General features: G+C 55.4%; 2 protein-coding genes across 6 annotated transcripts in view; one reads left to right on the top strand and one right to left on the bottom strand.

Moving 5' to 3' along the window:
• Nucleotides 1-659: 659 nt before the first annotated feature.
• On the top strand, nucleotides 660-8777 carry GPX3 (glutathione peroxidase 3). Its single transcript, XM_044231204.1, has 5 exons — nucleotides 660-818; nucleotides 5294-5447; nucleotides 6605-6722; nucleotides 7178-7277; nucleotides 7693-8777. Exons 1-5 carry the CDS (start codon nucleotides 732-734, stop codon nucleotides 7912-7914), a joined length of 681 nt encoding a protein of 226 aa, XP_044087139.1. The 5' UTR covers nucleotides 660-731; the 3' UTR covers nucleotides 7915-8777.
• Nucleotides 8778-9280: 503 nt separating this feature from the next.
• The window catches only part of TNIP1 (TNFAIP3 interacting protein 1), a 48969-nt gene continuing 39827 nt past the window's right edge, over nucleotides 9281-18422 (bottom strand). For 4 of the 5 annotated variants that reach the window (XM_044231170.1, XM_044231182.1, XM_044231165.1 and 1 more), the window contains 7 exons: nucleotides 17758-17886; nucleotides 15735-15866; nucleotides 13958-14083; nucleotides 13415-13480; nucleotides 12489-12680; nucleotides 11563-11653; nucleotides 9281-10062 (listed from right to left, as the gene is read on the bottom strand). In XM_044231170.1, the coding sequence (XP_044087105.1) occupies nucleotides 10028-10062; nucleotides 11563-11653; nucleotides 12489-12680; nucleotides 13415-13480; nucleotides 13958-14083; nucleotides 15735-15866; nucleotides 17758-17886 (771 nt within the window). In that variant the 3' untranslated portion in view covers nucleotides 9281-10027. The remainder of the gene's footprint in view (nucleotides 10063-11562; nucleotides 11654-12488; nucleotides 12681-13414; nucleotides 13481-13957; nucleotides 14084-15734; nucleotides 15867-17757; nucleotides 17887-18422) is intronic. The other variant, XM_044231175.1, reaches the window with a different exon arrangement.

The raw sequence follows: 18422 nt of genomic DNA, 5'->3' as shown, positions 1-18422 counted from the left end.
TAAGGATTTTATTTATTTATTTTAGAGAGCATGCATGCACAGGGAGAGGGGAAGAGGGGGTGAGAATCCAAAGCATTTGCCTCCCTGAGCTCGGAGATCATGACCTGAGCGAAAAACAAGAGTCCCACGTTCAAATAACTGAGCCACCCAGGTGCCCCCACTCTTTGCTGCTTAAGCGGTAAACCTGTGTGGAACAAATGTTCCTTGCAGTCTCACCGCTGCAAGATCTTGCTGTCATTTTCAATCCTTAACATCCCTTCAACTGGAATGGAGGAAGGAGGAAAGAGGAAGGAGGGAGCACCACAGGGTGTTTTAAAAAAACCTAGGAGTAAGAAATGTCTCCTAGGATTGAGCCTTCCATCGGTTCTTCAGTTAGAGTTTAAAGCCCTCTCCCCTGCCTATGCTGGAAGACATTATGCGTGCCTCCACCCGCACTTTAGTGCCTAAAGAAGAGGGGGCAGCCTCATAGGTCCACAAGGACCCGCTCCCATTTTTGCCCAGACTTGCTTATGTCACTGTCGCCCTGAGCCTAGGGAGGAGAAGGAGGGTAAACTGCGCCCGCCCCTGAAATGCCAGCCGCCCTGCGATTGGCTACAGGGACTCCAGGCCGGCCGCGGATTGGTCATCGCTGAGGGCTTGAAAGGTGGCTGAGGGCATCGGACCCCTCAGACGGCGGTGGCCCGGGAGCAGACAGCGTCTCAGTCGAGCCCGAGACGCGCCCCGTGCCAGCCATGGCCCGGCTGTTGCGGGCGTCCTGCCTTCTCTCCCTGCTCCTGGCTGGCTTCGTCCCGCCGAGCCGGGGGCAGGAAAAGTCGAAGGTGAGTGAGCCTTAGGGGTGGGGCCCCGGCGAGACGAACAGAGCCCCCAGGTGTCCGTCTGTCGGTGGCGAGGCACCCATCTTCCCGGGCTCCCCTCCAGGAGGGGCAACACCTGGTGCGAGGACCTTAACCCCGGTTCCTCCCTCTCCGCCTCCGGGACCCCCGCCCGGCGCGCCTCTATCTTTGCAGTTTTATCTATGGGAGATCTGAGTGCCCTGGGTGGGCAGAATGAATAGGGAGGAGAGTCCCCCTCGCCGAGTTGACCCCGTCTACCCCACAGCTGCCTCAGTGTCGCCTTGTTACGGGCATGCCAAGCCCGTCCCTAGCTACTCCCCTTCAGGCGGGCCTGAAGTGGGCGGGGGCACAGAAAAAGGCCTAGAGACTCTGCATCTCTGCTGGCTGCGGAGGTTCCCAGGGGAGACTGATAGGCAAGGAAAAAGGGAAAGAGCTGGTGGTCCCGGTCTTGGAGAATTACGGCGGCGAGGGCTCTTCTAGCCCAAGCATTAACGCAGGTAGAAATGCCCGCTTGGATTCCAGGGCGTTGGTAGAAGAGGCAGACATCCGTGACCGAAAGCACTCTGGATTGGCAGTGCACAGTCCCCAGGACACTGGCTAGACTCTCAATCCTTTATGGGCCTCAGGTTGTTCATCTGTGGTGGGCTGGGGTGGGGGCGGGGTGGGGTGGGGGTGGGGAGGGGAGGGGAGGGAAGTGAAGGTGGGGGGCACAAGGAGGCTGATGGTTTCCCCGGGGAATGCTTGGGGAAGCTGCAAAATCCACCTGCTGCTCTGTGAAGGTGTGTTCTGGGGCAGCTTCTCCACCCACCACCCACTGTCCATAGCAGCCCGAGCAGACCTGGTAGCTGGAGAAAGTTGGGGACTGCCAGCTCACAGGAGAGGCAGAGTTCTCCTGAGCCTCTGTCTATCCCCAGCAGAGTGTGTGACCCATAGCTAGAGTGGGGATGCTGAAGCCAGGAGTGGGGTGACGCAGCCTGCTCATCTCCTAGGATAGTACATGCCAGAATGGGCCCAGTAGACCTCTCTTCTTCCCCAGGGTGGGAGGCAGAAGCCTTTGGGTATAGACCCAAAGAGAGAGATTTTGTCTTCACTCTCCCAACACACATAACACACACACACATACACACAGACACATACACACACACACATACACACCCTACATGCTTGTATAAGCCCAAGAGAAGCTTTGAGCTTCTTTCTAAAATCTTCTGGGTCTTTAAGATCTTAGGAGTCCATAATCCTATTTCCAAAGTTCTATCCACTGTCCAATTAGCCCATTCCAAGCACAGGGTTCCTCCTGTATGTGTCTATCCCTCCATCCTGTCCTGTCCTCTGCTAAATCCTATTCAGTCTGTTTCTCTTTGGAGTAATCTCTTTGGAGTAGATGGTTATAAAGGCATTTCTATGCCTCCTCCTTTGTATCCAGCCCTGTTCATTATCCTCAACTCAAAAGACATTTTCCAGGTGAGGGATGGGACTGAGTGTCAAGACTGTGGTGTGGGGTAGAGCTGGCGGTGGGCAGGCCAGCAGCATGGAGTCAGCCCTTTACTCTAGTCTAGGGAAAGCCAGAGAAGATTGGGCTCTGACTCGAGAAGGCTGGAGGTAAGAAGGTAGACCCCATGAATAACTCATCATCGCTCTGTGTTATTTGCAGAACTCTGGGGAAGGAATAGGTGGATTCAAAGAGAACAGGATGGGTATGTCTAGAAAAGTCTTAGGGTGAGGTATGATCCTATCAGAGGCAGCCTATTAGGACTTGCTGACTAACGACAGTCTGGGCATGCCCATCTCTCCTCCCAGGGCCTGAGAGTTGAGATGTCCTAGCTCCAGATTCTAAGACTCAACCACCTACCTTACCTCCAACTCCAGGGCCAAGGGATGGGATGGTGAGGCATGTGAGGAATGGGATGGGCAGTAGGTGACCTTCTCGGAGGGACGTCTGCCTCCTCCCAGTTCAAAGGGAGGAGCCGGATAATGAAGGAAATCCTCCTTTCCTTGCTGTGTCCCATCTCCAGTCCAGCTTTAAGCTACCCAGGCTCCCTGTCCTTGCTGTGAAGAAGGACTCTGCAGAAGCTGGAGAGGGTAATGACCGCTGACGTGCGCGAGATCCTAGTAACCGCTGGTTTCTAGGTGACTCAACCAGGCAGAGAGAATCATGGAACCACAGGCTGACAGAGATGAAGAGCCCTTAAGATAACACTGACTCTGAGCCCATCTGACAGGCGAGCCGCCAGAGCCCCGCAGAAAGGAAAGGAGGGGTCACGGTCAGAGTCACCACCGACGGTGTCTGAACCCACAGCCCTGGGCTCAGTGGCCCCGGCAGACAGCTTGGAGGCTCTGTCCTCATCGCTTCTCCCCAGAGACACCTTGCAGCAGCCTCCTCTTTCCCCTGGCTGGAGATCCTCAAAGCCCTCTTCACAATAACGGAGGACCCTCAGGGCCTTTCCCCCTAGCTGCTGGCAGAATAATCACTATCTCCTGGTATGGGGATTTCTCTCCTTGAGGCTTTCAAGACTGTTCTGATCTGCGCAGAGATTCACACAGCTGTTTGGGGCCAGGTGGCGTTATCCTTGCCTGTCAGCCACCTGAGGCTCCCAGAGTGAAAGTGACTCACACCCTCAGGACCACAGAGCCAGCAGAGACTAAAAAGCCTAGCCTAGGGAGAGGAGAGTCCCCTCACCCCACCCCCATCCTGAAGCTGTGCTCAGAAGCAGATTGTCCTGTTTACAAGCTTCTGTTATTTGGACAACCTGTTGAAGGCTTTTGTTCTTGTCAATTCCCAGAATTTACCTTTGGATCGGGGTGGAGGGGAAGAGCTGGAGGGGCGAGTGGGGAGTCTTTGCCTTCTGGCTTGCTAGACCTCCTCGGCCAGCTCTGGGCCGGGTGTGCTGTGCCCTGGTGGTTTGTGTTCAGTGGTGGAACTGACCCAGCTGGGGCCAGGGAGGCAGGGGCTAGAGGAATGTGGAGCTTAGGTTTCGGACCTGCCTCTGGCACCCGCTGGAAGTCACGGGGCATGGGCTGCCAGTTTCACGGAAAACAGGGAATCGGCACTGAGGCCTAGAAGAGAGCTCGCAGCTCTCTGGGAATGGCTTGCTGGAGGGAGCCCTGCCTCACCTGGCTCAGCAGGCCTGCGACATTTTCCAGGCTGAGGTGACTTTTCTACACCCTCCTGGGGCCACACCCTGCCAACCAGATGACTCCCTTCACCGGGCTGGGCCCAGGTGCCTCACCTTAACAGCCAAGCCTTCCAAGACCGATGGGGAGGAGAGGGTGTGGATTTGGCTTCTACTCACTGCTACCGCTGGTCTCTCCTGATCTGTAATGCTAGTTCGTACTACATTTGTTTATTGTCTGGGTACCTGTCTCCTCCCCCATCATGGCCAGAGATGACCCAGTATAATGCTGGCCAACACTTTCCTTTCCCCTCATGACCAGCACTGCTGCTGATTGTGTGACTGACGCCAAGACACCCTTTCAATAGTAGACCCAGGTTTTCATCGCCTATGCCAGAGCTGGGGTAGGTGCAGAGTGGTGTCCAGGCAATGCCCTGCTGGTTGGCACTGGGCCCACTCCTTCCCCTGCCCACTGCTGGTGATGCTGGCAAGCCGTCATGGTTGAGCGCGACTGATCCAGTTCAAGGTTCTCATCTTATAAAAGAGGAAACTGAGGCCCAGAGAAGAGAAGGAGCTAGCCCCAGACCACACAGGGAGTTAGTGGCAGAGCTGGACATGGAATCCGCATCCCCACCTGAGTCCATTGTCCACTACTTGTTCTAGAAGGTCACTTGTCGGCGGGTGCTGGGGGGTGCGCAGCAGCCGGGCACAGAGGAAGGCATACCGGTCATCCCAGCTACACACTTACAGGGAACATCTCCCATGGGCGAGGCCCTGTTGGTTTCCCCTTGCCGGTACATGGAATCCTCCAGGCAGGCTTCTCCCCTTCCTGGCTCCTCCTACTTCCTTATATTGTAGCAACAGCCTCAGCTTTCCAGTCCTCCAGTCCTCCATATCTGAATCACCCCTCTGCACACAGCCACTTCCTCCTTTCTGTTCAGTTCGTCCTTGGCAATGCTATTAGCCGGCCCACACTGTCCCCTGCCTGGCTGTCTGCAGCAGCGGCCCCGGCAGCCTCCAGGAGCAACCCTGAGTAAGGCAACCTCCTGCGCCAGCATGGTCTCTCTCCGGGCCTGGCCAGTGTTTAGGCATTGGGCATGGGAGGTGACGGAATGGCCATGGAAGCAGGACAGCAGGGTTCCACACACCCAGCTGCTGATTAAGTGCTTTCATAAGCATTCCCTTGCCTAAGGAAGTAGACCTTGGCTCTGGTCCGGTTCTAGTTCTTAGATTGGTTTTGGGTAAGTCACTCGCCCTGTTGATATCTTTCATGATCTTGAAAACAGAGATGCCCGGGTTCCCTTCCAGCCCTAACCGCTCCCCGGGACTGGTCTTCCTCTGTTCCAGACGGACTGCCATGCTGATGTGAGCGGCACCATCTATGATTACGGAGCCCTCACCATCGACGGGCAGGAGTACATCCCCTTCAAGCAGTACGCTGGCAAATACATCCTCTTTGTCAACGTGGCCAGCTACTGAGGCTTGACGGGCCAGTACGTTGGTAAGAGCCCACCCCCGCCCCCTGCCGTGGGGCTATTTCTGCCAGTTAGGCACATTCTAATCACAGGAGTTTTTTCAGTGCAAGCAGGAAGGGGTGACCGAGATCCCAAGATTCCAAGTCCTGTATCCCAACTCTACTGTCTTCCATTTATCAGTGAAGATGACTATATAAACGTAGGGTCTGACTGCCTTCAGACATGTTCTAGAAGATTCCCAGTAACCCTTCATCTTTGGGGACCCCAACTGCCCTGAAAACAGAGGGATGGAGGACATCGGGTCTGTGCCTGGGGTGTTCTTCCAGGGGAGTAAGAAATGGTATCTTTATCCTGGTGAGAATCTCCCATCTGCCCTCAGCTCCATCGGCCCTAGTGCTTCTCCTGGCTCCTACCTGGAAACTGGGCAGTTAGATTGAGGCCCTGAGGACATGTGTCAGTGGCAATCCCAGGTGTTTGTGCTAGGTTTTGTGATCCTGGTATCCTCACTCCCCTCTGTTTAGCCAGGGCAGAGGAAACAGCCTGAGGGAACAGGCTGACCAGAGGCATCTGACCCCACCCACAGGAAAATGCCATGGGGCTGAGCACAGTCCGCTGGCAGGGTTTTGGGAGAAGCAAGGAACCTGACCCTGAATGTCTGCCTGGCCGTCTCAGGCAAATTCCCAGAAGCAGAGTGACAGTGGGCTGGATGGCCCAGTGGGCTCTTCTCTAGAATCCTTCTTTCCAGACTTTGGAATAGAGCAGAGTGTGTTTGTGCAAGTGCTGGCACTGAAGGAGCAGGGAAGCTGGGCCATGGCCTCCATTCGATTCCCAAACTGCCAGGAAGTCTTCTGCCCAGGGATGTATGGCTCTTGCTCTAAGGGACTCAATCCTGAGAGTCCTGGAGGAGCCATTAGCCTACAGGCCCAGTGGCAGTGAGCAGTTGACTGGTTTCTGGTTTGAGAAAGCGTATTGCTTTCTCTCCAGATCTCCAATACAACCATACTGAAGTCAGGAGAATGAGGCTTGTAGCCCAGCATTGTCACGCTTGCTGAGCAATCTTCCCCAGTCAGGCCTCGGTGATTTCAGCTCGGTGATTTCATGGGTGAGCAGGTGGAGGGGTGCAGACAAGACAGGGGTCCTTGATAGTCTCCCTTCATCTCTGCTCTCTTTCACCCTGGCCCAGAACTGAATGCACTACAGGAAGAGCTTGAACCATTCGGTCTAGTCATTCTGGGCTTCCCCTGCAACCAATTCGGAAAACAGGAGCCGGGAGAGAACTCGGAAATCTTACCCAGCCTCAAGTGAGTGCTTGCTTGCTTGGTGTCCTGAGAAAGCACAGTCCCCTGTGCCCCAGCCGAGGTGCCGAGGATCTCTTGCATTGGCCCCTGCTCTTGACGGGTACTTAGCCACCAAGAACCATGCTCCCCTTCCAGGAACCCCGTTCGCTGGCATGAACGGAAGAGAGGTTGGACACAGGGATGACTGCCTGTGTGTGCATGATGGGATGGTGGCAGGGCCGGGGGGTGTAGTGGGGGGAGTGTAGGCAGGGGACAGGGTTACTGAGAAGGTACCAAACCGGAAAAAGAAGCTTGCACATCCACACTATGCCTGTGCCCATTCAATTTTCATCAACTCCCACTGCCTGGTGTGGGAAAAGTTCCAGAGTCCCAACAGCCCCTCCCTGCTCAGTCCCTTCTTGTCATTTCTGAGCCCTAGGCCCATCTCCTTGGGACCCACATAAGAACATTCCTTGTAGGCATGTCCGACCAGGCGGGGGCTTTGTCCCCAATTTCCAACTCTTTGAGAAAGGGGATGTGAACGGGGAGAAAGAGCAGAAGTTCTACACGTTCCTGAAGGTGAGTGCGTAGCCACAACTGACCGGCTGACCTGGCTCTGGACAGAGCTACAGCCACTCCCAGCTCCCGCCCTTGGGCAGACACAGCCCATGCCACCCTCCCCCACCTCTGGGCCCCTGAGGGGATTTCCTGGCATCTATCATTCTAACCATCAAGCTTGGCAGACCCTAGGATCACAACAGCCCATTGTATAAATAAGGCCCAAGCAGGGCCCCAGAAGGGAAAAGCTGCTAGAGTCCTACAATCCGTTAGAGCCGAAGCTGGTCCTGGGATTCCATTTTCAACTCCGAAACTGGTGATCTTTGCTCAGTGCCAGGCTTCTCCTACCTTCCCCTCTAACCCCTCACGGAAGGCCTGGAGAGGGAGGGTGGCAAGGGCCCCAAGCAGGGTTGACACCTTCTCATTCCCGCTGCAGAACTCCTGCCCCCCCACCTCAGAGCTCCTGGGCTCACCTGGCCGCCTCTTCTGGGAACCCATGAAGGTCCACGACATCCGCTGGAACTTTGAGAAGTTCCTGGTGGGGCCAGACGGCATACCCATCATGCGCTGGTACCACCGGACCACGGTCAGCACCGTCAAGATGGACATCCTGGCCTACCTGAGGCGGCAGGCAGCTCTGGCGGTCCAGGGGAAGTAAATCAGGCCTGCCCCACCCCCTGTCCACCGTGCGGGGGCTGGGGAGGGACTCCGTTCAGGAAGGAATCCATTTCTCCAACTACGCCACACTCCCACCATAGACCCCTCACTATTACACAAGGCCCCAACCTGACCCAAACACGTGCAAACAGTTGTCTGTACTGCTGTGCACATGGGCATCTGCTCATGTGCCTACAGGTGTGTGTGACAGTGTGTGTGAAGGAGGGAACACCACCTGTGTCTACCTGCGTGAATACGGGGAACGTGTACCATATGTGTACACACAGCTCTGTACTGTGAGTGCAGGAGTGCGGGAGAACACCTCCCTTTTCTCTCCAGTTCTGTTCAGACGAAAACCGTTCACTTTCAGCTGAGCCCACATTAAAACCAGCACAAGCTCCAACTGTTCTCTTCTGACCTAGACCTCAACTTGGGGGCCAGCCCCTCCCTCTGCCTCCAGATATCACCACCACTTAAGTGCCCAGAAGTTTCTGGGTCTACCACACTGCCCGATCTCCCTCCTCTCCACCATGCAGCCTCTTCTCCTTCCTGAAGGGCCCTCTTGAGTCCCCTACCCTCCACCCCCACCGTAGTGCTCCCCTAGAGCAGCCAAGGCAGATGTTGAGAGCCAGGGCCATGTCCCCGTGTCAGGAATGGCATCTCCATGAAGGAGGGGCCCGAAGCCCTCATGGGCGGACCTCCCCTGAGCCTGTCTGAAGGGCCGGCCCTTAGTGCATTCAGGCTGAGGCCCCTGGGCAGGGATGCCACCCTTGCTTTTCTGGAGGACGTGCCCTTTCCCTCACCCTGGTCCCTGGCATTAGACTCCTCCCTCCCTGTCTGCCCAGTAAAGGCCTTTCTGCAACAGCTGAGCCTACTGTGGTGCTTCCTCCTTGGGGCTGTCCTCACTGGGCTGGGTAGGGAGGGAGTTGGAGGGAGGAGAAAAGAAATGGAGGGAGTGCTTTGGGCCCCTGCTGTTTGGTTTCTACCTAGACCCACTGTGCTTCTCTAACCTAGCATTTGGAGTTTACAAAAGCAGTTCCCATCCACACTCATTCCCTCCCACAATTCTCCAGGAAGCTGGGGCTGAGACGAGGTAGTTCATGTGATGGGTGAGGAAACCGCCTCACAGAAGGGCCGGCCTTGCCCACTGCCTCCCAACATGTGACGTCGCCTCTCAGCCCAAACTTCTTCCACTGCCCCTGGGTGCCCCGCCCTTGGAGGGGCTCGGAGCGGAGCCCGGGGAAATCTGCCAAGAGCCCTGGTGATGGTCTCGAGACTAGAGGGGAATGGGGCACAGAAAGCAGCACTCTCATCGACCGTAGAGGGAACACTAGCCAGGCCGTAAAAAAACACAAATCACAGAATACTGATCTTCAACTTGGATTTATGTCCAAGATTCGTGCAAACAGCTGGCCAGGGACAGCCAGCCACCTTGATCTGGGCCTCTGGCGCCCCAAGCCTTCAACGTGGGGCCGAGGGTCTGCCAGCCTCATGGTGGGCCCCTCGGCACGGGTGGCTGGCGTGGCCTTCATCCCAGGCTGCCACGGCGCTGGCAAGGCTGCTGTGGGTGGAAGTGGAGGGCCCTGCGACAGAACACTTGTCTTCTGCTTCTGGGAGCAAACTCGTTCTTCTTGGAGCTCCTCGGGGTGTGGGGGGAGGCTTGGGCATGGGGCAGGTCCTGCTTCTACAGGGCTTGAAGCAAAAATTCAACACACATGTGAATTGAACATGTTCCACAGAGGGTCTGGGACCACTTCTGGGGAAGTTTTGAAAGGGAAGGATCTCAGCTGTACCCCACTCTTGAGACTGAAGTCCCCCAGTGATTCCACGGAGCATGGCAGGTCAAAGTCAGATGAGGCCCCTCTCCACTTGGTCCATGCTAGGCGGTGAGTTTCTCCTCGTGGCTCCAAAGGATGGGCCAAATGGAAGCCTTCTGTGTGGAGCCTCTCTAGTCTGGAAACAGCTTAGGCTGGTCTGGGGCACAACCCAGGAGCCCCTCAGCCTCCCATCCAGCGAAGGCTCTGGCCACACAGGGAACACGGCCTCCAGTTTTTCAGCATCTGAGATCAGGAGATCCTGCAAGACGGGGTGGAGCCAAGTGACAGAATCTGGTCTCACTGAGGCCCCTCACGGTCATTTTTCGTAGACTCTAAATAAAGAAAAATATTGAGGACTTTAGAAATGTCCATCATTTAGAAATGATGAAGTACAGTAGGTTTCAAAGGCTTATGGGAACCAGCAAGGAACAGCAGAAATCCCAGAGTTGAGGGCTGTGGAGCGTCAGGTCCTGGGCTAGGACATTCGGTGTCGTTCAGTCCTTCCCTAGTCCTATGAAGCCGGCAGATTATTTTTCCTTTATGGAGGAGGGAATAAGGGCACAGAGAGATTTTTAAGTATTCGCCCAGAGTTCCAGATCTACAAGTGTTTGAGCTTAGCCCATTTGGCTCCAGATCCCAGAGTGGGAGCATATCTGGGGGAGAAGAGAGCCCCGCCCACTAGCCCCTTATCCCCGCAGCATCCCGGGGGCTCCACACAACCTTCAGGGCTCTGTCAGGAGCCAGGAGAAAATGGCCGACCAGCCCAGTGCCTCATGCCAACCACCAGCTCCTCCAAACCACACTGGCTCCCATCATCCCGCAGTGTCTGCTCACACACCTCCCGTGAGGGGCCCCTGACCTCACGGCAGAGGCGGCTCTAGCTCGGCCAAGTCACAATCCGCAGGAAACACCTCTTTGTGCTGAGAAGGACTCAGCTCCCTGCCCCCACCCCCACCCCCAAGGCAAGGCAGTGCCTGTTGTCCTGCAGAGCCCCGCAGGAAGCAAAGGAAGTCACCAGGGCCCTGGAGTCCCCCCCCCCACCCCGTGACTAGTAAACCCACCTCCGGTCCCCAGCTGTGGCTGGCCAGCACTATGACCAGATAGAGCTTTTCAAAATGCAGATCTGATCTGTCATGCCACTCTGCTTTAAACATGTCCCAGGATGGCCCATCATCTTTGGGATAAAGACCAGCCCCCCGCCATCGTCTGCAGGTCCCCGTGGAGCCTGGACTCGCCTACCTCCCTGCTCTTGCCTCGCCCGGCTCTCCTTCCCCACCTCGCCCTCGGCTTCTCCAGTCTTCTCTGGCCTTCTCTCAACCCTCCAGTTGGCTTTCCTTCTTTCCTCCCTCCCATCAGGGCCTTTGTACGTGTTACTTCTCTGCAAGGATATCTTCTACTGTCCCTCAGGCACTGAGGGTCTGGACTCCAACAGGATCCTCTGCTATCTGCTCTCCTTCCTTCAGGGCACCTAAGTGCACTCGAACGCCTAGCTGTGTGATGCCTGTGTGTGCCTTTTACTCATTTCTTCCTCCCTCATGAGGCAGTAAGCTCCAGAGGGCAGGAATCATCGACTGTTTCTACCCACGTGGCTTTCCCAGCACCCAGCAGAGCGCCTGCCAGTCAGACACCACGCTCGGAAGAATGAATGAAGGACTTCAATCCCCTCGCTCCGCGGTCACGTCCCCATCCTCTCCACCCTGTTTTGGAATGTGAGGGCTCTCTGGCACCAAGAGCAGAAGGTAGTGACCTCATCCCCAGACTGGGGCATTCCTGACAGGTAAGAAGTTATTCCCCCCAGGGGAAGGAGAGACCCGGGACAAGGCCACTCTCACCTGGCTCCACAGGCCTGGCTGGGGGCGGGTCCATCACTTGAGAGCTCTGGTTCCGCATCCCGCCGCAGGGCGGCCGCCAGGTGTATTCTGGCTGCAACAGAAGTGGGGCTTAGTAGCCAATCACCGCCCTCAAAAATCCCAGGAGCAGCTACCATGCCAGCACAGCACTCAATACACGCTAATCCAGCACACCTGAATCCTTACAACTTGGGCTGCCATCCCCATTTTACAGGTAAGGAAACTGAGGCTCAGAGGGGCTAAGAAACTCGCTGAAGGAGATCTAGCTAAGAAGGTGGCCAAGCTCTGTTCTAGGTCTCTATAATCCCCAAGCCAATCTCTTAAGCCCCGCCTCCGCTCCGGTGTAGACTACCAAGAAGACGTATGTAAGGACAGGGCACAGCAGGAGATGCCAGATGAGAGGACCAGGCAGAAGACACTGCTATTGTCCAGGTGGGAGCGGGGATGCCGAACCAGGACAATGGCAGAAGGATGGAGAGGGTGGGACAGGTGGCAGCAGCTCTTTGGAGAAAGAATGAAGAGCAAAATAAAAGGAAAAGAAAGAAGGGAGTGGAAGGGAAACTGGAAAGGGGAAAAGAAAAGGAAAGCAAAGGAGAGACTGCATAGTTGAAGGCCTGGAACCTGGTTACAAGTGCAGGTTCCACGAATAAAACAAACCCAAACTCTGAGCCCCTGGCCTGCTTCCTGCCCTCCCTCTGAGCCTTTCCTGTCCTACACAAGAGACCCTGAGTAGCTTTGGGCTGGAGTCCTGCCTGGCTCTGGACGTCTGCCTGCACACCCCAGTGCTGTTCAGCCAAGAGCTAAGAATGCAGTCTCAGACCCCCTCCCTTGACCTTGCCCTCTGCAAAGTGCATGGGTGGGCCTCTCGTGTGTCCTAGAGTGAAGGGGATGGGGGGACACAGACTCACCAGGTGGAAGAGGCGTGAGTTTGGGAGTGGGGGTTGGTGCTCCATGGCCATAGGGGGCGGGGGATAGCGGATCTGGGACCAGTCCTCATAGCCATGGTGCGGCACCATGGCTGGCATGGGCGCATAGGCATAGGGGTAGGCCCCGCACAGGTGCTCTGGGTGGGGCTCCACGTGGTAGTGCTCCGCCGAGGCCTGCAAGAAATGTTGGTATCTGGCTCTAGCCTGTGACAGGCCATCCCCAGTGATGCCTGTCTCGCTGCTCTTTCTCTACTTGGTATCTCAGTTCTCTGAAAGCTGGTACAGGGACACAGGTGGCTTGTACTGGGACACTGGTGGCTGGAACAGGGGCACAGGTGGCTGGTACCGGGACACAGGTGGCTTGTACCGGGACACTGGTGGCTGGAACAGAGGCACAGGTGGCTGGTACCAGGACACAGGTGGCTGGGTACAAGGGCACGGGTGGCTGGGTACAGGTGCAAAGGAGGCGGGTACAGGGACACAGGTGGCTGGGTACTGGGACACAGGTGGCTGGGTACTTGGACACAGGTGGCTGGGTACAGGTGCAAAGGAGGCGGGTACAGGGACACAGGTGGCTGGGTACTGGGACACAGGTGACTGGGTACTGGGACACAGGTGGCTGGGTACTGGGACACAGGTGGCTGGGTACAGGTGCACAGGTGGCTGGGTACAGGTGCACAGGTGGCTGGGTACAGGTGCACAGGAGGCGGGTACAAGGGCACAAAATAGCCACTGATGAAGCTGATGTGTTCTGAGCACCTACTCTGTACCAAGTATTGTTCGAAGTGCTTGCCCTGCACTACCTCATTAATTAGTTGGACACCTGAGAAGATGCTGCCTCTCAGACTTTAGCTCCCTAAATAAGGTAAGATGAGGTAAGTGCTGCTTCCTCCCTCAAACCTCCTCACCTTTGCTTTCCTCTTCTGCTGTTTGAGGGCTTCTTTTGTCTTCTCCTCATCTTTGAATGCTTTTAGCTGAGAAGAGAAGGGAGGGAGAGAAGACTGTTGGCCCAGGTGCTTCCTGGCCAGGCCTGCACTCAGGCCGTAAGAAGCCCTGCGGGCTGATGGGCTGCGGCTAAGGGCCAGCACTCCTGGCAGCCCACGTGGCCCAGCCCCGGGGAAGGAAGGCCCCCAAGGAGCAGAGTCCAGCTCTGGCTGGTGGCTGCAGGGGAGGCCTGCTCACCGGGCGTGGTCTGAACAGAGATCAGGAGGGTTCACACAAGCCTCCTATTGCCCTAGATCCCTATTAACATCCTTCAGTTCACTTCTGAGAGAGAGTGGGGGACTCCAACCATGGAGGTTCGGATCAGAGAGGAGATGGGACTTGCAGAGGTAGGCAGAGCTGGAAGGACCACGTGCATCCTGACCTCCAGTTTCACCACGGCCCCGCCAAGCCACACCCCTACCTCGTGAGGGCAGCCGGGTGCCCCTTCCCTGGTCAGCTGCTCTCACCTGGGCATTGGACAAGGTGACCTGGGCCTGTAGTCTCTCCACCTGCTTCTTCAGCTCTTCCTTCTCCTCATTCATGCGTTCTCGATCGCTGCGCTCCCTCTGGAAGTCCTCCTCAAAGATCTTCACCTGGAGGGGAACAGAGGGGAGGGGACGGAAAGGGAGGGTGAGGGAGGAGAGGCTCAGACTGCTCTGGCCTCCTGCTGCTGTCACCCCTCACAGCCATTGTGAGGACTCTGGCTCCCACCTACAAACAGAGAAGTTTCTGGTTCCCTCTATTTCATAATCTGGGCTTCAACATAGGGCTTTATTTAAACAAGGTATCCGTGGCTTAAAAAAAGGGGGGGTCGGGTGCCTGGGTGGCTCAATGGGTTAGAGCTTCTGCCTTCGGCTTGGGTCATGATCTCAGGGTCCTGGGATCAAGGCCCGCATTGGGCTCTCTGCTCAGCAGGGAGCCTGCTTCCTCCTCTCTCTGCCTGCCTCTCTGCCTACTTGTGATCTCTGTCTGTCAAATAAATAAATAAAAATCTTAAAAAAAAGGGGGGGAGTCACAAGCCCCCCACCAGTCCCATCCCTTCATCTGCTAAGGCCCCCATGAGAGGTGAGGCCACGGGCCCGGAGCGTGGGGGCAAGACTGGGGGTCGTCTCCTGGCTCCCAGGGGACCTACAGAACTCTCCCAAGGCTTCACGGGTGCCTAATGGGCTCCCTGAGCCCACACTTTTACCTCCCACGGAGACCAGTGAGACACTGGCCAGGTTAGACATAGTTTAGGGGGCTCCAAAGCATAGCATCAGATAGAAACACATAGGACAGCCCTAGCCTTGCCAATTTCCTTTCAGTCCTTCTGTGCCCCTCAAGGAGCAAGTCTCCATTTATGCTGGCATATCTTTAGTATCTTTCCAGTACTTATGAATTTCCCTTCCCTTGCCTCAAAGAGTACTCAAGTTCAGAGTCTTCATCAGGCAAGCATATCCAGTTAGAGTTTAATAACACTGTTTTTTGGGGTGCCTGAGTGGCTTAGTGGGTTAAGTCTCTGCCTTCAGCTCAGGTCACGGTCTCAGAGTCCTGGGATAGAGCCCCGCATAGGGCTCTCTGCTCAGCAAGGAGCCTGCTTCCCCTTCTCTGTCAGCCTGCCTCTCTGCCTACTTGTGACGTCTCTCTGTCAAATAAATAAATAAAATCTTTAAAAAACTATTTTTCTTTTACTGTATTTCTTGCTTAGCAAGAAATAAAGTGTTTTTCATTTATAGCAGTGACATAAAGTCCCTTTTTAAATACATTCATTGAAAACGATGTATTTTAAATTTATTATTTTTAAAAAGATTTTTATTTATTTATTTGACAGATAGAGACAGAGAGAGAGGACATGCAGATGCACAAGCAGGGGAAAGGCAGAGGGAGAAGGAGAAGCAGACACCCCACTGAGCAGAGAGCCTGATGTGGGGCTTGATCCCAGGACCCTGGGATGATGATCTGAGCTGAAGGCAGATGCCAGGTGAAGCCAGATGCCCCTAAAAGTTATTATAAAAATACTAAGTAAATAATAGCACAGCCAGGGTATAGAGACGGTTAACTCAAAAAGGTGGCAGAGGAATGACCTAGTTAGGGACACAGTGCTGGAAAGGATAAACCTATAACCAGACAGGGGTCCTGGCCAGTAGCCAGAATGTGGACTACTAATTAGAACTTCCACAGAATTCCAAGCCCATTGCAGGTCCTCAGGAATGCTCCAGCTCCAGACTCAGCACCTCCTACCCGACCTCCTCTTCTTGGACTCACCTGCTGTTTCAGCAATTCGTTCTGCGTGACCAGCTCCTGTTTCCGTAGGAGGCCGCCAGCTCCTTCTGGGCCCCCAAATGCTGCTGGCGGAGAGGAAGGGGAGGCCTGGATGCTCAGGGCTTCCTCCAGGGCCTGGGATTGGGAAGAAAGGAGACAGGTCCATCAGCAGAAGCCCTGGGAAGTCCGGCCCCATTGGCGAGGTCACCTTCAGGGACCTTCCTGCCATGAGTGACAATAATAACTGCCACCACCAGTACTATCTACTAAGGGCTACCCTATTTATTTACATGACACACATCATTTCATTGGATCCTCTCCACAGTCCTATGAAGGAAAGACTATGACCATCACCCCCATTTGACAGATGTGAAAACTGAGGTTCAGAAAACCATGACGTGTCCAAAGTCACACAGCTCAGAAGCAGGCTAAGTGGGGGGTCCTCACCCAGAAGGGAAAATGTCCCTTTCCCTGAGCAGGGGTAGCTCACTTCCCAACACCCAGACCTAGAGAGAATATTAAGCCTTTCGGGAAAGGTTCCATGTCCTCAACTCGCCTTGCCCTCAGATTCTTCAGCTTTCCAAAACCGTGGCTCCCAAGCTGAGCTCTCTGTCCCCAGCTCTTCTGTAGTTAGATTACATAATTCTGACTTATTTAATATTTTGTCTTTCTAAGCCTGAAAACGGGCTGAAACATCACCAAATAACATTCTGAAAACAGAAAAGCACCCTTCTTCCACCACGCTCATAAAATCCTTTCCTTTTACGGAAGCAGTGTGCTCAGAGCTTCTTGAAAGATCTCTGTTAATGGGGTTCCCCTGCAGTGCAGTTAGCGTGTTACTTGAGGTCTCTGGAACCCCGCTCAGGACCTGCCATGCTCGTCGCCACATGGACTTTAGCCCCCAGCACGGTGGGGCTTCTGCTCGCCATGCGTCGGCAACGCCCACAGTGCCTCCCTAGGCAGTGGGGGGGAGGGGTGAAGAAAACCTCCCCCCGTGTGGACCTGGGCCCTGCTTAGTCTCCTTGACTCTCCCAGAAACCCATGGCAAGTGCTGAGCTGAGAGTGAGCCCAGGCTGCTGCAAGGGCAAGTTATGGAGCCACTCTATCCTCCTATTCCGTCTGCCCATTTTTCAGATGAGAAGACTGAGGTCCAGGCACAGGGAGAGACTTGCCGGAGGTCACAAGCAAAGCAGGTTACTTGCCTTGCATCGGTCACCCACACGTGTCTGTCTCCCGCTATGCCAGGGAAACCCAGAGGGCAGTGACCCAGCCTGAATGACCTCTAGGGTCCCGCACCATGCACAATACCACACTCTGATTTAGGTCCCCAAGGTCCCCAGCTCGGGACAGGTCATTCTTTTCCCTGAGAACAGGTCCCACGGTTCCCCACACTTGGCAAAATCAATGCTTATCAAATTCCAAAACCAAACAGAAAGGGCTCCCCTAGCAGGGTTGGGGCCCAGTAAATATGCCAAACTCAAGCCAGACCCTGCTGTGGGCAAGGTCAGGAGGCAGCGGGGAAGGCAGACAGGTAAGAAAGGGGGCAAAGATGAGCCACAGACAACTCCGGGCTTTTGGAGAGTGTTTCCTTTCAAAGCTTCCTCCTTCAGCTTGCTCCTTTAACCCCCATGCTGGAAGGTGGGCAGGGCTGGAAGGTGTCCATCCAGGGTTCAGATGGCAAAACGGAGGCTCGGGAGAGGCTGCAGTGGCTAAGCTGGGACTAAAACCAGCCCCAGAGCCAGCCTCACCCCTACCCACTTGCCTGGGCTCAAAGCAGCGGGCCTCAGCTTTAAAATCCAGCCTCCACCCAGATGCCCCGTTTCCCTGGGTCCTGATTCTCAAGGGCAGGAACCCTGGGGCCTCTGCTCATGCCTCCCTTCAGCAGGCGTTTCCAGAGCATGGGCTTGATGCCAGGCACTGTGCCGAGTGCTGGGGGCACACAGGCCAGTGAAGAGGAGCACCTCCCCCCGCTGGAGGGGAAGACGGAGCAGCAAACAGGCCACCAAAGAAGATACACGGCGCCCACCTTGTTGAGCCTCTGGATCTCCTTCTCCTGGTATTCCCGCTGCCGTGTGAGCGGGCTCAGCTGATCCTGCAGGTGCTTGACCTTCTGGCGCAGCTCCTTGGCCTCTGCTGTCAGCTGCTCCTTGTCAGTCTGTGGGGAACACAGGGCTGATCAGCAGGGGCCCCTTTGGGAGGCCTGAACTCCTTGCCCCACCTGCCCCTGCCTTAGTCAGTCAGGCCTCCTCTCTGCCTCTCCCTCAGCAGTCCCCAGTGCTCGCATGAAGACACCATGCAGGGCTTCAGAGCCCTAATGCCCGAACATCCCGTCCTCAAGGAAATGGCAGCTCGGTTCAGTGAAAGACTCTGGATTCTGATCCCAGCAACTGTGCCAATGAGCTGAGACCTTGGCCACTGTCACTCACTCTCTGGTCTATGCTCCCCTATCTGCCACCAGTTGGGGGCTCTTCACACGAGCCACGGATGGGTGTCAGGAGGTCTATGAGCCCCAAAATGGGATGCAATATTTTGCCTGTGTAATTTTCTAGGGAGAAGAGCCATAGTTTCCTCCAGATTCACACTGACGTCTTCTGTGATGCACAGAAGTGGTCAAACCACTGAGACTATCTAAACGATCTCTTAGCTCTTACAGTCTCTAAGCCTAGGAGAGAAGACACTTAGAGAAATAAA

The sequence above is a fragment of the Neovison vison genome, chromosome 1 (genome assembly GCF_020171115.1).
Source record: "Neovison vison isolate M4711 chromosome 1, ASM_NN_V1, whole genome shotgun sequence".
Classification (NCBI taxonomy): domain Eukaryota; kingdom Metazoa; phylum Chordata; class Mammalia; order Carnivora; family Mustelidae; genus Neogale; species Neogale vison.
Note: the sequence above shows the minus strand (reverse complement) of the source record. Positions and strands in the feature narration are given on the sequence as shown.